General features: G+C 42.4%; 1 protein-coding gene across 3 annotated transcripts in view; it reads left to right on the top strand.

The window, feature by feature from the left end:
- Positions 1-1400: 1400 nt before the first annotated feature.
- The window catches only part of ctdnep1b (CTD nuclear envelope phosphatase 1b), a 34247-nt gene continuing 17407 nt past the window's right edge, over positions 1401-18240 (top strand). For all 3 annotated transcript variants that reach the window (XM_060935520.1, XM_060935528.1, XM_060935511.1), the window contains exon 1: positions 1401-1936. In XM_060935520.1, coding sequence (XP_060791503.1) covers positions 1832-1936 — 105 coding nt within the window. In that variant the 5' untranslated portion in view covers positions 1401-1831. The remainder of the gene's footprint in view (positions 1937-18240) is intronic.

The raw sequence follows: 18240 nt of genomic DNA, 5'->3' as shown, positions 1-18240 counted from the left end.
ATTACTGCAGTTGTCGAACAGGGCTATTTACTGTATTTTTATTATTTACTCTTTACTGGTTGATGGTGTCAAATGCATTAAGAAGGCAAGAAATCCCATTTTTGACAAGACACGCCTGTTAATTGAGAAGCATTCCAGGTGACCACCTCATGAAGCTGGTTCAGATAATGCCAATAGTGTGCAAAGCTGTTATCAAGGTAAATAGTGACGACTTTTAAGAATCTAAAAGATGAAACGTTGTTTTTTTAACACTTTTTTGTTTTCCATATGTTATTTCATAGTTTTGATGAGTTCCGTATTGTTCTACAATGTAGGGGAAAAAATAAAAACATCGAATTTGAAGGTGTTTCCAAACTTTTGACTGGTACTGTGTGTGTGTGTGTGTGTGTGTGTATATATATATATGTATGTATGTATGTATGTGTATATATATATATATATATTATATAATGTATGTGTGTGTGTGTGTGTGTATGTATGTGTGTGTGTGTATATATATATGTATATGTGTATATATATATATATACACACACACACACACACACATATATATATATATATATATATATATATATATATATATATATATATTGTGTGTGTGTGTGTGTATATGTATATATATATATATATATATATATATATATATATACACACACACTACCATTCAAAAGTTTGGGGTCACCCAGACAATTTTGTGTTTTCCATGAAAAGTCACACTTTTATTTCCCACCATAAGTTGTAAAATGAATAGAAAATATAGTCAAGCCATTTTTCTGGCCATTTTGAGCATTTAATCGACCCCACAAATGTGATGCTCCAGAAACTCCATCTGCTCAAAGGAAGGTCAGTTTTATAGCTTCTCTAAAGAGCTCAACTGTTTTCAGCTGTGCTAACATGATTGTACAAGGGTTTTCTAATCATCCATTAGCCTTCTGAGGCAATGAGCAAACACATTGTACCATTAGAACACTGGAGTGAGAGTTGCTGGAAATGGGCCTCTATACACCTATGGAGATATTGCACCAAAAACCACACATTTGCAGCTAGAATAGTCATTTACCACATTAGCAATGTATAGAGTGGATTTCTGATTAGTTTAAAGCGAGCTTCATTGAAAAGAACAGTGCTTTTCTTTCAAAAATAAGGACATTTCAAAGTGACCCCAAACTTTTGAACGGTAGTGTATAGCTAATTGTTTTAAAATGTATTTCTTTATATTTGGGGGGATTGGAAATTTTAAGAAATTTGTTCTGATAGTTGAAATTTTAGATTTGTAGAAATAGTACTTAAGTACTGTATTTGGGTAAATACACGTTCAGCACTGAAACCGGAAATGAACTTGAGTCTTTCCGGAAGTGACGTTGGCGGTGTTCGGCAGCTCTGTTCCGGGTTGAGTTTGAACTGTGTCTCAGTGCTGGCTGTTACTGAGCTGCACCCTTCAGTGGTGAGGAGGGAAAAACACTGCATTTGTGTTCTGGTTCTGGACCGGACCTCATGTCTGATCCTTTCCTTCGGTGTTGTAAGCCTGCTGCTTAGCGTCATTAGCCGGCTCAGAGCTTCAGCAGCACCGCTATAGGTGTCATGTTTGGTTAGTTACTACTAGCAGAGCTGAACACTTTAAACCCACATTTTGACTGAAGAGAAACCTCACACATTACACCATGCACTTTTAGTTCCCGAGTTTTTACCGGCTGGAAGGAGCAATGAGAGCCTTTTGAAAGAAGGTTGATTTTCACAGACTCTTCTGGAAACAAACGCGGATCTCTGAAGGGTTCCGCTGCCGGATAAAGTGAGTTATTTATACGGAGGAACTTTCGGTGTTGTGGTTGACATGCTAAAGAGTCGTCAGTGTCTGCCGTGTGTCCGCACTTTCTTTGGCGTGACGTCCAAGTTATGGAGTTTATTTTTGTATTTCCTCAGGAAACCTCTAAGAAAGGTGAGTCGGCTATCATGTTTTGTGCCGGAGAGATTCACATTAATCAGTGCGACTCGCTTACTAACAATACTGTATGCAGTTTCGAGGCTACATGCAAGGGGAAATAAATCAAAGTTTACAAACTGTTGCAGGTGTCCTTATTACTCACACCTGTTAATATGGCGACTAATTTATGACAAGTTCTGTAATTGTAACTTTCCTTCTGTTTTTAACTCTGATAAAGTACATCTCTTTTTTTTTTTTCTGATTGGCTAGAACCACCTGCCCCGCCCACTTTCCATCTGTTATTACCTCTGATAAAGTACATTTCTTTTTTCTGATTGGCTAGAACCACATGCCCCGCCCACTCTTAAGTAGTAGTGTGCAATTCTTTTTCCTACTAATAGACCTGAAATTCACATGACCTGTGGAGAGGGTTCATACACACTTTCATTTTCGGTTCAAATCCTGTACATGTTTGCGAATAGTTAATTTTAAACCCAGGAATCACTTTGATTGTAAAATAATTTCCTTCAGTACAGGTTAATTAACATTATCTATAGATCTAAGTGGGGCGGCATGGTGGTGTAGTGGTTAGCACTGTCGCCTCACAGCAAGAAGGTCCTGGGTTCGAGCCAGCATGTCTGTGTGGGTTTCCTCCGGGTGCTCTGGTTTCCCCCACAGTCCAAAGACATGCAGGTTAGGTTAACTGGTGACTCTAAATTGACCGTAGGTGTGAATGTGAGTGTGAATGGTTGTCTCTGTGTCAGCCCTGTGATGATCTGGCGACTTGTCCAGGGTGTACCCCGCCTTTCGCCCGTAGTCAGCTGGGATAGGCTCCAGCTTGCCTGCAACCCTGTAGAACAGGATAGGTGGCTACAGATTATGTATGTAATGAGGCGGCACGGTGATGTAGTGGTTAGCACTGTTGCCTCACAGCAAGAAGGTTCTGGGTTCGAGCCCAGTGGCCCACGAGGGCCTTTCTGTGTGGAGTTTGCATGTTCTCCCCGTGTCCGCGTGGGTTTCCTCCGGGTGCTCCGGTTTCCCCCACAGTCCAAAGACATGCAGGTTAGGTTAACTGGTGACTCTAAATTGACCGTAGGTGTGAATGTGAGTGTGAATGGTTGTCTGTCTATGTGTCAGCCCTGTGATGACCTGGCGACTTGTCCAGGGTGTACCCCGCCTTTCACCCGTAGTCAGCTGGGATAGGCTCCAGCTTGCCTGCGACCCTGTAGAACAGGATAAAGTGGCTACAGATAATGGATGGATGGATGTAGACCTAAGTGTTTTTGTGTTAATGAGCTTTGTGACCAGGTTAATAAGATAATTATAACACACATAATAACTTTAATAGTTGTGGCTTATGATTTGCTTCTTTGTAACAAATTTAAACATATCACAGGTCTCTTGGGTATGCTGCATGGACCCAACTTTAAATCCGCTGCCTTAGAAAGCCAACATTTTCAAATAATAGCTTACGATTATGGCTACAGATCAGAAGTTATAAGTTGAAGCATCGCTCTACACATTTATAGCGTTTAATAAGACAAAGAGTGATTTCACTTTCTTATGCAATTGAGTATTACGTCTCATACTCACAAAATGTTCCTCATAAACAGAAAATGGCAATGTATTTCATTCCTGAGCATCACATAACAGTATGACAATATGTCATTAAACCTGTTTCATTATATTGTTTATGCTGCCTCAGTGGCACATTCTCAAGACATTCTGATGATAAATTGCTGGGTTTCACGTGACGTCACATCCGCCTCATTAGTTATTCAATACTTTAGCTGGTGGTCTACCAAAGCTTAGTTGATAGTATTTGTACGGAGAAGGTGCATTGCTCTCATTAAAAATGCCTTACGCTTGCGTTGTTTGTTTCAGGTTGTTCGAATCAATCAAACCTTGAAACTGATAAGTTTCTTCAGGGTTCCCCGTGAACTAATTTAAAAAAAAAAAAAAAAAATTGTGAACGAACACAAGATTTCACAAAAAGACATCGAGAAAGGGGGCTTTTGAGCCTCTCACTGAAATCGAAGGGAGCCGAGTTGAAGCATGCTCGAGTTTGCAGTGATCACTTGGTGAAAGGTTTGTATCTCCCTCTCAGCTATGGCGTTAGTGTTTTTCCAAGTACTTTTCTTGCTGTCATTATTTTACGGTACCTTTTTTTTTTTTTAGTCACGAAGCGCTGAAGTCCCCAGCTGTTTCTTTGTTTACTCCTCACAAAGTCCATATGCATGAAGGTCATGACACAATTCTTACCCAGCCATACAGTTACAATGCACCGTGATCACGTCTCCGTCTTGTTTAACTAAGATCCAGGTCTTTAAAGGGGTTTCTGATGATCTTTGTGAATGATTTACCTGAGAGATAAGAGCCAACACAAGTGAGAATCAAGCCAACCGTTGTTTGTTTACACTTCAACTTGCAGCGCTTCGTTGTAAAGACGCGAACGAAAAACTTAAAAAAAAAAAAACATACTTGCACAGGCAAAAACAATACAGGATTCATTCGGCAGCCACTTGATAGCGAGCTCCTTTACCCAGCCACATACAAAATAGTTGTAAGCCTCCATACTCTTCCACGCTTTCATCTGTTTTGCAGTGTAGAAGGACGTCTGCAACACCAGATAGTTCGAGATGTTGTGGAACTCGACTGAAGGGTAGTTTTCGAGATCGTATGATAAATCCTTCTTTCCCAGACTGTAGGGGTCGATTCCATTACACATAGCAATCTTCTGAATATATCTAAAGCCAGCAGTGGCTTCTAGATTAGGAGCGTACTCTGATAAGTTATCGCTAGTTGTTTGCACTACGGCAGCCGTTTAGACCACCAGCTATTTTCTGGTAAAACCGCTAAGAAAAGGTACGTAACTGAAACCTAGCACTTGAAAAAAAAAAAGGGGGGGGGGGGGCAGGGGTGCTTGATTTGCCTTGCAAGAAGTTAGTAGTTTAAAAAATTAGTGTTGGTCAAATTATATTAAAATTCCTTATTCTAATCATAAGTTCAAGGCATTACTAAGACGGGATTACCATCCATGGTTCTCATACATAGGCTATTTGTAAATGCCATGTGTTATTACAGGCTTTCGAAAAACTCCATTTTAGTTGGCATGCGTCTCATTTAGGAAATGAGGCAGTAGGTACATGTGTTTTTAAACAGCCTGACTATATTGGCTTCTGTTGTGACAGGAAATCCTTAAGCCACAGCAGTAGTGTTTTTTAATATATGGGTCCGTCTCAGAAACTGCTCTCTCATTTGGGACATTATGGTCAAAAAATAAAATTTCTAATTTTACTCTTTTTTTTTTTTTTGCATTTACCGAACACTCAATGTTTCTTTTGTCATGTTTTTAATAAGAATAAAGATAGTATCTTGCTTTATCTGGCCTCCACTGTGGAAATTGTTTTGAGTACAATTCAAATGCTTTTGTAAAATTGATTTCCATATAAAATAACTACATCATGAAGAATTAAAGCCCCTCCTTCACAGATGAGTGAAAATATTGAATACATTTCCTCTTTTTGATTGCTTGGGTTAAAAATGCCAAGTTATGATGACTGAATTGATTATTTACTTAAATATGAATAAAGTGATGCATTTTGGGTATTTGATATGGTGAAATAGAACACACCGGAAAGATGAGAATAACGGCGCTGGTAAAAGAACAGCGACTGTACCGGCTGAAGGTCGCGTGGGTCTCTGCTGCGGCGCGCGAGCAACGGGACATCACTACCACACCGGACGGAGCAGGGGCGGGGCAAAATGACTGGCTGTGTGTATGTATGTATGTGTGTATATATATTGTGTGTATGTATGTGTGTGTATGTATATGTATGTGTGTGTGAGAGAGAGAGAGAGTTTGTTCCTTTCTCCCATTTTAAGAGTGGAGCCCTAACAGTTTATTGAAATAGCACCACGTCACCACTGCAATGGATGCCCGTGTAAATCCAAACTTGGCCTATCTTGGTCTGAAGAGCACATTATGTGCAGGTCAGACGCTGCTGTGCCGGACTGAAAGGACATGTCATTCAAACATGCTTCAGCAACATGAGTCAACTACACTCTCTATAGCCCACGTTACACAGTAATTAAGCATTAAAGGTTCAGTTATTTGCTATTTAAGTTTTCTAGTATTTAATATTTAGTCAAACTTTGTCTATAAACTGAGTTTCTGCACACTTAAATGTCTCATCTCATTATCTCTAGCCGCTTTATCCTGTTCTACAGGGTCGCAGGCAAGCTGGAGCCTATCCCAGCTGACTACGGGCGAAAGGCGGGGTACACCCTGGACAAGTCGCCAGGTCATCACAGGGCTGACACATAGACACAGACAACCATTCACACTCACATTCACACCTACGGTCAATTTAGAGCCACCAGTTAACCTAACCTGCATGTCTTTGGACTGTGGGGGAAACCGGAGCACCCGGAGGAAACCCACGCGGACACGGGGAGAACATGCAAACTCCGCACAGAAAGGCCCTCGCCGGCCACGGGGCTCGAACCCGGACCTTCTTGCTGTGAGGCGACAGCACTAACCACTACACCACCGTGCTGCCTACACTTAAATGTGTTTTTTGAAATGTAAACAAAATGATATGGCTGGACTGTCATGAAATACATCAATGCTGGTGTTAATATTGACACAACTCCCATTTTTATAAAAGTGTTTTATGGGTTGAAAATGGCTCAAAATGTCATCTACTTGCAAGCCCGATGCTGATGTAAAAATCAGCCTTTTGGTCAACCCCCGTCCTTGAGTGGGAGTCTGTGCAACCGTGGTCATTTTCAAATATATGCTGCCCGAGAGTCACTGAGCAACTCCTAGCTCACACGTCCATGCTCTTGGCCCCTCCCTGTCCCACTCTCAGCTTCTTGTCCACTTTTTATCATTTTTCAAAATTATGCAGTGGGTGAAATTAGACTTGGAGCTGGGGGTAAAGTTATACTTTCTGCAGGGATCAGACTACACAGGCTATGTACAGACTGTCAGTCCAAATCCGTTTGTTTGCCTATCTGATCTGAATCCGATCTTCCTGATTGACTGGCCGCATTACATATCGCAAGTGATCAGATTCGATCTGTGTCCGTGTGGCAATCCTGATTTTCAGTGCTATTCATGTTGGTTGCTATAGTAATGAGACTGCGCTTGAAATTAGAAGTTGTTGTTGTTTTGTCTGTAACCGCTTATCCATGCGGGGTCGTGGGGCAAGCTGGAGCCTATCCCAGCTGACTATGGGTGAGAGGCAGGGTACACCCTGGACAAGTCACCAGCTCATCGCAGGGCTGACACACACAGAGACACAAACAACCACTCACGGTCAATTTAGAGCCACCAGTTAACTTAACCTGCATATCTTTGGACTGTGGGAGGAAACCCACGCAGACATGGGGAGAACATGCAAACTCCACACAGAAAGGCCCTCGCCGGCCACTGGGTTCGAACCCAGAACCTTCTTGCTGTGAGGCGACAGCGCTAACCACTACACCACCGTGCTACCGAAATTAGAAGTAGTAGATATAAACAAACCAAAATGGAGGGTAATGAAATGGGCTTGCTTATTTAACACATGGCAATGTGGAGCCACGGCGCAGGTTTGATTAAAAAAGAAAAAAGAATGCGACGGCATCAGAGATGGATGAGGCTTACCTGCTCTGCTTTATTTCGCGCACCACCAAACTAGCATGTTTCCTGTACACTACTGTTCAAAAGTTTGGGGTCACTTTGAAATGTCCTTGTTTTTGAAAGAAAAGCACTGTTCTTTTCAATGAAGATCACTTTAAACTAATCAGAAATGCACTCTATACATTGCTAATGTGGTAAATGACTATTCTAGCTGCAAATGTGTGGTTTTTGGTGCAAAATCTCCATAGGTGTATAGAGGCCCATTTCCAGCAACTCTCACTCCAGTGTTCTAATGGTACAATGTGTTTGCTCATTGCCTCAGAAGGCTAATGGATGATTAGAAAACCCTTGTACAATCATGTTAGCACAGCTGAAAACAGTTGAGCTCTTTAGAGAAGCTATAAAACTGACCTTCCTTTGAGCAGATTGAGGCCCTGTCCACATGGCAACGGATTCAGGTGACTCCGATACAATTGCTTATCGTTTAGGCCTGGCGTCCACACGGCACCGGCGTTTTGGATGCCCAAAACGCAATCTTTTTGAGAACGGGTTCCAGAGTGGAAAGATCTGGCAACATTGCCGTTGTGAAGTCGTCTGGATGAGTAGAACGGATTTGTTTACGATGACGTCACAACCACATGACTGTGAGTGCTTCACGCCGGGTAGAAGTGTAACGAACTCGATGCGAGTTGTCAACAAATCCTATAACTTGGTTCATGAAACGCGCTTACAAAATATTTTCACTGTGAATATTTATTGTGTAATGGTGCAAAGTGAGAGAGAGAGAGAGAGAGAGAGAGAGAGAGAGAGAGAATAGCCCTTAGGGCAGAGTCAATCCCGCCAGCAAAAATAGGGAAAAAAAGGAGCGATTTCACCTCTTCAGATGTTGGTTTAAGTCCGACAGTACATTCCTCAAAAAGGGCGTAGAAGAGCAAATTAATCCATCAACGTGTAGCATTCAATTTATTCCGGACCATTAAAGACGCCGCCTTCCGCGTAGAATCATACGTCATCCTCGCCACCATATTGGATAGGTCAAAGCGGAGAATAAAGATTCGTGTGCTGCGTTTAACTGTACCAACAGGTTTACCGTCCAAACGAGATCACATGGGATTACCTTTCACAGGTGAGAAACAACAAATTAATCCATCAACGTGTAGCATTCAATTTATTCCGGACCATTAAAGACGCCGCCTTCCGCGTAGAATCATACGTCATCCTCACCGCCATATTGGATAGGTCAAAGCGGAGAATAAAGATTAGCTGTGTTTAACTGTACCAACAGGTTTGCCGTCCAAACGAGATCACATGGGATTACCTTTCACAGGTGAGACTGGAAAAATACTTTTCATTGTATTTGGTCATTATAATGTAATTTTACGAACAGATTTTCCTGACTTTGTGGCTAATATGAAGTCTCGCGCATAATAGTTTATGTGCATGCGTCCTTACTACTTCTATTGTTCTGGTGTCTCCGAAGGGACCGTCTTACAGCGCCCCTAGAGGTGTGGCATGTGTATTGCATCGTTTTCAGCAAGCGTTGTGTTGCCATATGGACCTGATATTTTACTGATCGTTGCCCATTTGGATGCGATATATTTTTAAATAACATCTCGTTGCCGTTGTCGTGTGGATGTAGCCTGAGTTTCTGGAGCATCACATTTGTGGGGTCGATTGAATGCTCAAAATGGCCAGAAAAATGTCTTGACTATATTTTCTATTCATTTTACAACTTATGGTGGGAAATAAAAGTGTGACTTTTCATGGAAAATACAAAATTGTCTGGGTGACCCCAAACTTTTAAACGGCCGTGTGTGTGTGATTTGTTAATGTGAACTTTACCTGGCATCAAAATTCACAGGCATTAAAAAACCCACCTGAAGTTGGATCAGAGCAGTCAGACCTAAACAGCGTTGCAAAAATGTGATTTGAATCATTATTTCAAACCACATACGAATGTGGTCTTCAGCAGATTTGTAAAAATCAGATCTCGTGATTTTTGGCTGTTCAAACATGCTACATATGATTTGGATTCCAATAGGATATGCGCAAAAATCAGATTTAGACCGACAGTCTGAACATAGCAATGATGTTTTTGTCTTTCACAATGGTCACCATTTTAGGCGATCATAGTGCCATAAATTCTTGGCGTGTCTTGGTCGGGAGACTGGCAACACTACAAGTTTGACCGTGACCAAGCTGTTGGCCACTAGCTGAAACAACCTATCAGCTGGATAACAATACAAAAGCTTTAACGATAATGAACTGGCTTACTGCCAAATCACATGAAATAACTGGCTTACCTTTTCAGCAAAAAAAAGGTAAAACAAAAGGAGTCTGAGATACTTTCACTCCATTTGGTTTCTTTACACATTCATGCTCATTGACTCTCTTTTTTTTTTTCTGATGGCAGATGTCACAGCCAAGCCACCCTATAACCAGACTAATTTCAGTTGGGGTGTGATGATGTTTAGCGTATCTAAATCTTCTGAAGTACAAACGTCCTGAACCTACACTCCTGACACAGGATTGTCAGGGCAACTCTCAGTATTCTTTCTTCAACAACTCAACAATATCTTTTTTTTTAATTTCCATTTTTAAGAAAAATCTATGCAGTGGAACTTTTTAATAAATGTTGGCCACGACTAAGCAGGGGTTATAGTCAGCACAGCATCTGACGGGGTCAGCTGGACTCACAGACTCTGTGTAAGTGCATTCAGTATGTGTCCAGCCCCCAAAGGTTAGAACAAAACCTCTCCTTTAAAACGCTCTTCACCCTGGCTACCCCTTCTGTTTGCCCCTGCATTCCCACCAACTCTTGCCCTTAAAGCTAAATTTAGCTTGATAGAGAAGCATTCAGGGGGAAGGAGCAGGGGACAGAAGTAAAGGCATCTCAGAAATGGAGGGAAAATGTGACAAGTAAAGGTCTTTACACACCAGGGGCGGGTGTTTTTTTGTTTTTTTGGGTGTGTGTGTGTGTGTGATTAATTCACGTCAGTATTTTTTCAAACTGATGTTTTTGTGATGAGTAGTTTCGCACAGAACATGAATATTATGCAGTGAAAAAACTACCTTTTTTTTCCACCAATGTCGATTTTTCTGAGCTTTTGCATCACGAATAAAGGCATCAACCAATCAAGTTCTGTGGAACGGACATCATGAAGTGATGTGGGACACAGACGGCAAAACCACCTCGAATGTAGCAGCAAGTCTCTTCTATGTGCCAGCGTGACTCTCATCGGGAGCTGAGTGGTTATATTTCTGTGGAGTTTTATTCCTGTCTTTAACCATGAACACGGTCGTTCAGTTTGAGAGCAGTATTTATTCATTTCATGTTCAGATTTTGGCGGCACGGTGGTGTAGTGGTTAGCGCTGTCGCCTCACAGCAAGAAGGTCCTGGGTTTGAGCCCCGGGGCCGGCGAGGGCCTTTCAGCGCTCGAAACTAACGGTGTCCCGATGTCCCGGGGACCATAAAAAATGTCATCGGGACACAAAATTATCATATCTGGGACAATCCCGGGACAATGGAAAAAAAATAGATCTAGAAAAAAAGTTCTACATTAAAGGTGCAGTACAAGATTTTGGAATAACGGTTCCCGCAAGCCATATTTTGAAAAGAAACACTCCCACCCCCCGCGTCTCCACCCCTCCTCCCCCTTATAAAGCCTGAGAAATTCCGGCTTTATAATGGGTGTCTATTGCGTTACACACTAGTGGAGCTCGTTAAGTTAGAGTGTAGAGAGCTTGGAAAAATAGCTCAAACTTTCTCATTTAAACTGTGTTTTCAGCCCCAATTTTCACTCCACACACACAATTTTCTCAAAAGTAGTAGCCACACTTGTCCTGATTCACACAATGTGTCTACCTGAGCGATAGGATTTACTGTTTTTGAATGAGAAGCCTGAAAGTAACGAGAGCACAGCCGCGCAGCCTCATAGACTCCCATTATAAACGTGGCAGAAAAGTCACTCGTTTTTAACTCGCTCTAGTGACCTCATTTTTTACACTACAGACAAAAAAAATTACATCCGTGTGTTCAGGAGAGCCTTGTGGCGCTCACTGTGAAAGAATTTTGTGAATATCTCCTTCCGTTTTCGTGTAAATCCCCGTTGTTTGGAAGGAGCGCACTGAGAGAATCCTGCGCTCTGTGTGACACTCTGCTCGCTCTCACACACACACACACACAGAAGCGCCGGGCTAGTCGCGGGCTTCAGTCTGATTGACGTGTCAGTATCCAATCATTTTGAGGTGGTACCTCGATATGATTGGATGGCGTTTTTCCTTTATTTTACACTGTTGACTGGATTAAAATATTTCGTTTTTTGGGTCAAACCTTCTATTGTACTGCTTGCAACATGGGTGTGCATTTCATCCATTGATGGTATGGCTGATGGCTTTCAAAACATCTCTGAATGGGGCAACAGGTATATTACATAAAAATGGATAACGGTAATGGTGAAAATGATAAGTTGGCCTTATATATGCCAACAGATATTCAAGGTATAAGTCAGGGGTGTCAAACCTGATCCATAAAGGGCCGTGTGGCTGCAGGTTTTCATTCCAGCCATGCAGCAGCACCCTGATTTGGCTTATTCAATCAACTGACACACCCACCCTTTAATCAAGGGTGGGTGTGGCTGCAAGTATTTGACTGTGTGAAGACAGTTCAGTTGATTGAATGAGCCAAGTCAGGTGTGCTGCTGCATGGCTGGAATGAAAACCTGCAGCCACAAGGCCCTTTATGGATCAGGTTTGACACCCCTGGTATAAGTAGATGAAACAAACATAAAAGGGGTCTTATTTTCAACTAAAGTGTACTACAGATGTAGGGAGTTGAAACATTTTCTGAATGAGCTAGTTGGCCCCTTTTAAATAAACGGGTATCTATTCATACAGTGAGATCGCCAAAGTTTAATAAACTGAAAATGCAATAACTGTAATTTTGAAGTAGATGATGTATTGGACATGTGTCACTTGTGTCTTGTGACTTATTGTAAAAATGATATAAAGGGTTCAAAATCGCATAGTTACAAATATAATAGTAACTTCATATGATAATATTAACCACTGGTTATTTCAGAGAGGAAAAAAATGGGGACACTATTGCTTCCATTCGGGACAATACAACACAGAATTCGGGACCACTGGGGGACACAAAGAAAAAAAGTTAATTTCGAGCCCTGGGGCCTTTCTGTGCGGAGTTTGCATGTTCTCCCCATGTCTGTGTGGGTTTCCTCCGGGTGCTCCGGTTTCCCCCACAGTCCAAAGACATGCAGGTTAGGTTAACTGGTGAATCTAAATTGACCGTAGGTGTGAATGTGAGTGTGAATGGTTGTCTGTGTCTATGTGTCAGCCCTGTGATGACCTGGCGACTTGTCCAGGGTGTACCCCGCCTTTCGCCCGTAGTCAGCTGGGATAGGCTCCAGCTTGCCTGCGACCCTGTAGAAGGATAAAGCGGCTAGAGATAATGAGATGAGATGAGATGTTCAGATTTTGCAATTCCCCCTCCCCCGACAGCCCCTTCTCGCGCTCAGCTTTGTGCGCTCGCGGATCTTCTGCTCACAGATTTCTTCTCTCTCATTCAGTCAGTCACTCACTCACTTGTTTTCTTGTTGGACTAAAAAGATAGGAATAAAACTCCGTATTATTTAACCCATGAACATGTCATGAGCATTGCTTGCTTTCTTGTTGTCCAATATCCCATCTCTCAGCTTCAACTCTTTTCAAAGACCCACTGACAGTCATTTCGTATTAATTTTTAAACAAACAATATATGACTCCAAAGATAAATTCTGGTTTTAATTCTTGGTTTAACTGTCCGTTTTAAACATCAGAAATAATTTTAAATTTCGCGCAGGGAGATTGACCTGGATCTGAACTGGGCTCATTCAGAGATGCCGGAAGTGACGTCACATCAGTGTGTCCTTTTTGTTTACAAGTCACTATGTTGGTTCAGTTCTCACAAGTCTTGTGATATTGAGCTGTGGTTTTGTTGTGATTTCCTTGCGTGAAAAAGTTAAATGGCGTCTAACCGAAAAGGGATTATATGTGTGGCTTACAGGCCTCTGCATGCTCTTGCGACAAGGCTTTCGCAGATAGCTTTTCGCAGACAGTTGTAATTTATCGTTGAGCGGGGGAATAGGCGTGCGCGATGTTATTCACCGGCACAACACAAGGGGGCGCAAAGTCGCTAGGAGTAGTTGGTGGGTGTGGTTAGTGGAGTGTTTATCCTCCGGTTACTTATAATGACTAGAACTGGAGTCGTATAGATGTACGTACTTCCTCAATCAACCGCTCTTCGTGCTGCTCCATCTTCGCTCGTGTTTTTAAAAATGGCGGTCGTGAAAACAAAACAAACCGGGAAAGTAGGGAAGCGGAAGTGCGTGTACAGCGGGTAGAGTGGACCAATCAGAGCCCTATTGTCTGCGGCGCTGTCTGCGAGGCTTCTGCGGTGGTCACAATTTTTGGGAGGTGCGCGCAGAGCGTCTGCGAAGGTGGGGGGGCTACGCAGACACTGTCTGCGACACCGTCTGCGAGGACTGGGTTGTCAGCATAAATTGGCCTTACGGGTGTTCTAACACCACGTCGGAAGGAGTGAAACTCCATTCCTTTCCTTGGAAAAAACACCCTGAAATAGCAAAAGAGTGGGAAAGAAACGTTTCCAAAACACGTGCGAACTGGAAGTCAACAAAATGGTCACGTCTCTGTTCAGCACATTTCGAGGAGCACTGTTTCACTTTGTCGTCCAGAACTCGAAGAACATTTGATCCAACTTATCCACTGGTGTTGGAGGAGTCAGCTGTGCCGACGTTGTTTGACAGGCCCGGGCCGAATCGATCTGTCAAAAGAGAAACAGATGACAGCAGACCCCCCGAAAGGGCGGTCAAAAAGCGAAAGTCCGGTGGTGCCTTTGCCAAAAGAGAACGAGCCAGGGTACGTGGCTATGTGTTGTTATTCAATACATGTATGTTGTTTAAAATTTGTTGTAACGTCACAAATGCGTCTTATACCATTGCATATTACTTATCAATAGGCCAAAGCAGCTAATACCAGTAATGTACAACAACTGAAAGGCCAATACCTTGTTTCATATATTTAGTTAGGATAATATACATGATATGTGTGGAGTGATAGATATAAGATGTCATCCGGCATGTTTTGAAAGTTTGTGAACCCTTTAGAGTTTTTGATATTTCTGCATAAATATGACCTAAACTTCTGGTAGCTACTGTATCTAACAGGAGCTTAGACATGATGTTTTTTGGAGTGGGACCAATAGTGTGACGTGACCAGGACCATATGTTTAAGACATTATGCTGTTTAAACAGAATCTTTAATAGACGTGAGGGCAGACAATCTCGATAGCTTCCCTGCTTCATGTTTTGTTTTCATGCAATCCTGAACGACATACACTGATGTGACGTCACTCGCCCTAGCGGCAAAAACGGGCAAATGGCTCATGGCGCTTGTAGAAGCCGGGGCAAAAAACACAAAATCGGCTCTGAAATTCTTGATTTTCTACAAAGACGACCCTTTATTCAAGTTGAGTTTTGGATGTTTTATTTCACAATACAGCAATAAAACAATAAATACACATATTATGTGGTGTAAAAAGTTGTCAGTGGGTCTTTAACAAGATTATGAAAGTCTCCTTGTCATTTGTACCCAAAATTTCCTCTTTCCTGAGAGCTTGTTTATAATTATAAGGATGACTTTTTCCAACATTGAAGTCTGAGGTCATGGCCATATCTCTGGCTATTTTGTTTTGGTCTGTATACTACATGATATTACATTTTGTGTTGTCAGTGAATATTCTCAGTTCGGTTATATAACTGAATTGTAAAAAACAAACTAGACTGCATTTCCACAGAGAAGATGCAAAGTGTGCTTGCTGAGCTGTAGCAGAACAGTTAGCATGCTAGCATGCTAAAAGCTAGCGTGCCAACATGCTAATGCCAACATGCTAGCATACTAGCATGCTAACAGCTAGCATACTAGCATGCTAACAGCTAGCATACTAGCATGCTAACAGCTAGCATGCTAATAGCTAGCATTCTAACATGCTAATGATTAACATGCTATTTGTTAAAATTCTAACACTTTAAGGCTAATATGTTGACAGCTATCATGTTAACAGCTAACAGGCTAACATGCTAATGGCTAGTATGTTAACTTTTAGCATGCTAACACGCTGAGGGTGACATGCTAACAGCTAGCACGTTAACAGCTAGCACGTTAACATGCTAACATGCTAACAGCTAGCACGCTAACAGCTAGCACGGTAACAGCTAGCATGGTAACAGCTAGCATGGTAACATGTTAATGCTTAACATGCTATTTGTTAAAATTCTAACATTTTAAGGCTAATATGTTGATAGCTGTCATGTTAACAGCTAACAGGCTAACATGCTAATGGCTAGTATGTTAACTTTTAGCATGTTAACACGCTGAGGGTGACATGCTAACAGCTAGCATGCTAACATGCTAACAGCTAGCATACTAACATGCTAATAGATAACATGCTAACAGCTAGCATTCTCACATGCTAATGATTAACATGCTATTTGTTAAAATTCTAACACTTTGAGGCTAATATGCTGACAGCTATCATGTTAACAGGTTAACATGCTAATGGCTAGTATGTTAACTTTTAGCATGCTAACACGCTGAGGACGACATGCTAACAGTTAGCATGCTAACATGCTCAGGCGAACTCGCTAACAGCAAACATGCAAACTCTGCATGGTACCATGCTAATCCTAACATGTTAAGAGCTCTCATGATAACATGCTAATGATGAACATGCTAACAGCAGGCATGATATTGTAATGGGTAACATGCTAACAGCTAGCATGGTAACACGTGAATGCTTATATGCTAATTGCTATCGTGTGTGCATGCAAGTATTCGTAATACAGTGGCCATTGAGTTGAAGTTGATTTGCTGTCAAAGTCTCAAATGAGCAGATCCTTGCCAAATGCATCATCACCGATGGGGGAAGGGAGGAATGACTCAGTCAAGCTTCCGTTGATTAGCGGCAAAATGGAGAAAAAATGGACGGATGAGAGGCAAGACAAAGACGAGTGCGGGTCAGAACCGATATCATGTGTGTGATGGTGATTTGACCTGAGGCGCCGTATGAAGTTTGGTGGATGTGTGGTGAAGTGTTACTGAGCAAAACTCCATTCATTTGAATGGGGTCAAAAATCAGTGGAAGCCTATGGAGGGAAAAAGAGATGCGTGAAAATCAAGGAAAAGACGAGTGCAGGTCTCAGATGAGGGGATGGATCTGTGCGGGGACTTGGCCTGAGGCATCAAGTGAAGTTTCTTGAAGTTTGGTCACTTGGTTAAAAAAATTGATGGAGAATGAAAGTTTTTCTCCTGAAACACCATTCATTTTCATCTCATCTCATTATCTGTAGCCGCTTTATCCTGTTCTACAGGGTCGCAGGCAAGCTGGAGCCTATCCCAGCTGACTACGGGCGAAAGGCGGGGTACACCCTGGACAAGTCGCCAGGTCATCACAGGGCTGACACATAGACACAGACAACCATTCACACTCACATTCACACCTACGCTCAATTTAGAGTCACCAGTTAACCTAACCTGCATGTCTTTGGACTGTGGGGGAAACCGGAGCACCCGGAGGAAACCCACGGGGACATGGGGAGAACATGCAAACTCCACACAGAAAGGCCCTCGCCGGCCGCTGGGCTCGAACCCGGACCTTCTTGCTGTGAGGCGACAGCGCTAACCACTACACCACCGTGCTGCCCCTCCATTCATTTTCAGTGGGGCCAAAAATCAATGCAAGCCTATGGAGGAAAAAGGGATGAGCAAAAAGAAAGGAAAAATATGAGTGCGGGTCAGAACCGATTGCATGTATGTGTCGGGGGAGTTGGCCTGAAGTATCATATGAGGTTTGGTGCATCTGCGATGGAGCGTGTCTGAGTAGGACGATTCGATTCATGAGCCCTATTCATTCTCTATGGCAGGGGTGGGCAATTATTTTTTCCATGGGGCCACATGAGAAACAGAAAATTTTGTGGAGGGCCGGACCATAAGGCTGAACTAAATTCTGCATAATATTAATTGTATTTCTTTTATATAAAGCAATAAATATCGTTTTTACAGACTGGTAAGAGTATGGAAAAAACGAGATTGCCTTACAAAAAATTTCATTTATTCAATCAAATTTCCCAAAACAGTGGTTAACAAAATGTGAACGTTTGTACCTTTTTTTTTTTTTTTTCAGGCACATTCACCCCAGGCGGCACGGTGGCGTAGTGGTTAGCGCTGTTGCCTCACAGCAAGAAGGTCCGGGTTCGAGCCCCGTGACCGGCGAGGGCCTTTCTGTGCGGAGTTTGCATGTTCTCCCCGTGTCCGTGTGGGTTTCCTCCGGGTGCTCCGGTTTCCCTCACAGTCCAAAGACATGCAGGTTAGGTTAACTGGTGGCTCTAAATTGACCGTAGGTGTGAATGTGAGTGTGAATGGTTGTCTGTGTCTATGTGTCAGCCCTGTGATGACCTGGCGACTTGTCCAGGGTGTACCCCGCCTTTCACCCGTAGTCAGCTGGGATAGGCTCCAGCTTGCCTGCGACCCTGTAGAACAGGACAAAGCGGCTACAGATAATGAGATGAGATGAATGAGACATTCACCCCAAAACACAATAAAGACATCACAATATTGT

This window comes from Neoarius graeffei, chromosome 1 (genome assembly GCF_027579695.1).
Source record: "Neoarius graeffei isolate fNeoGra1 chromosome 1, fNeoGra1.pri, whole genome shotgun sequence".
Classification (NCBI taxonomy): domain Eukaryota; kingdom Metazoa; phylum Chordata; class Actinopteri; order Siluriformes; family Ariidae; genus Neoarius; species Neoarius graeffei.
This window is presented reverse-complemented; position numbering and strand designations above follow the sequence as displayed.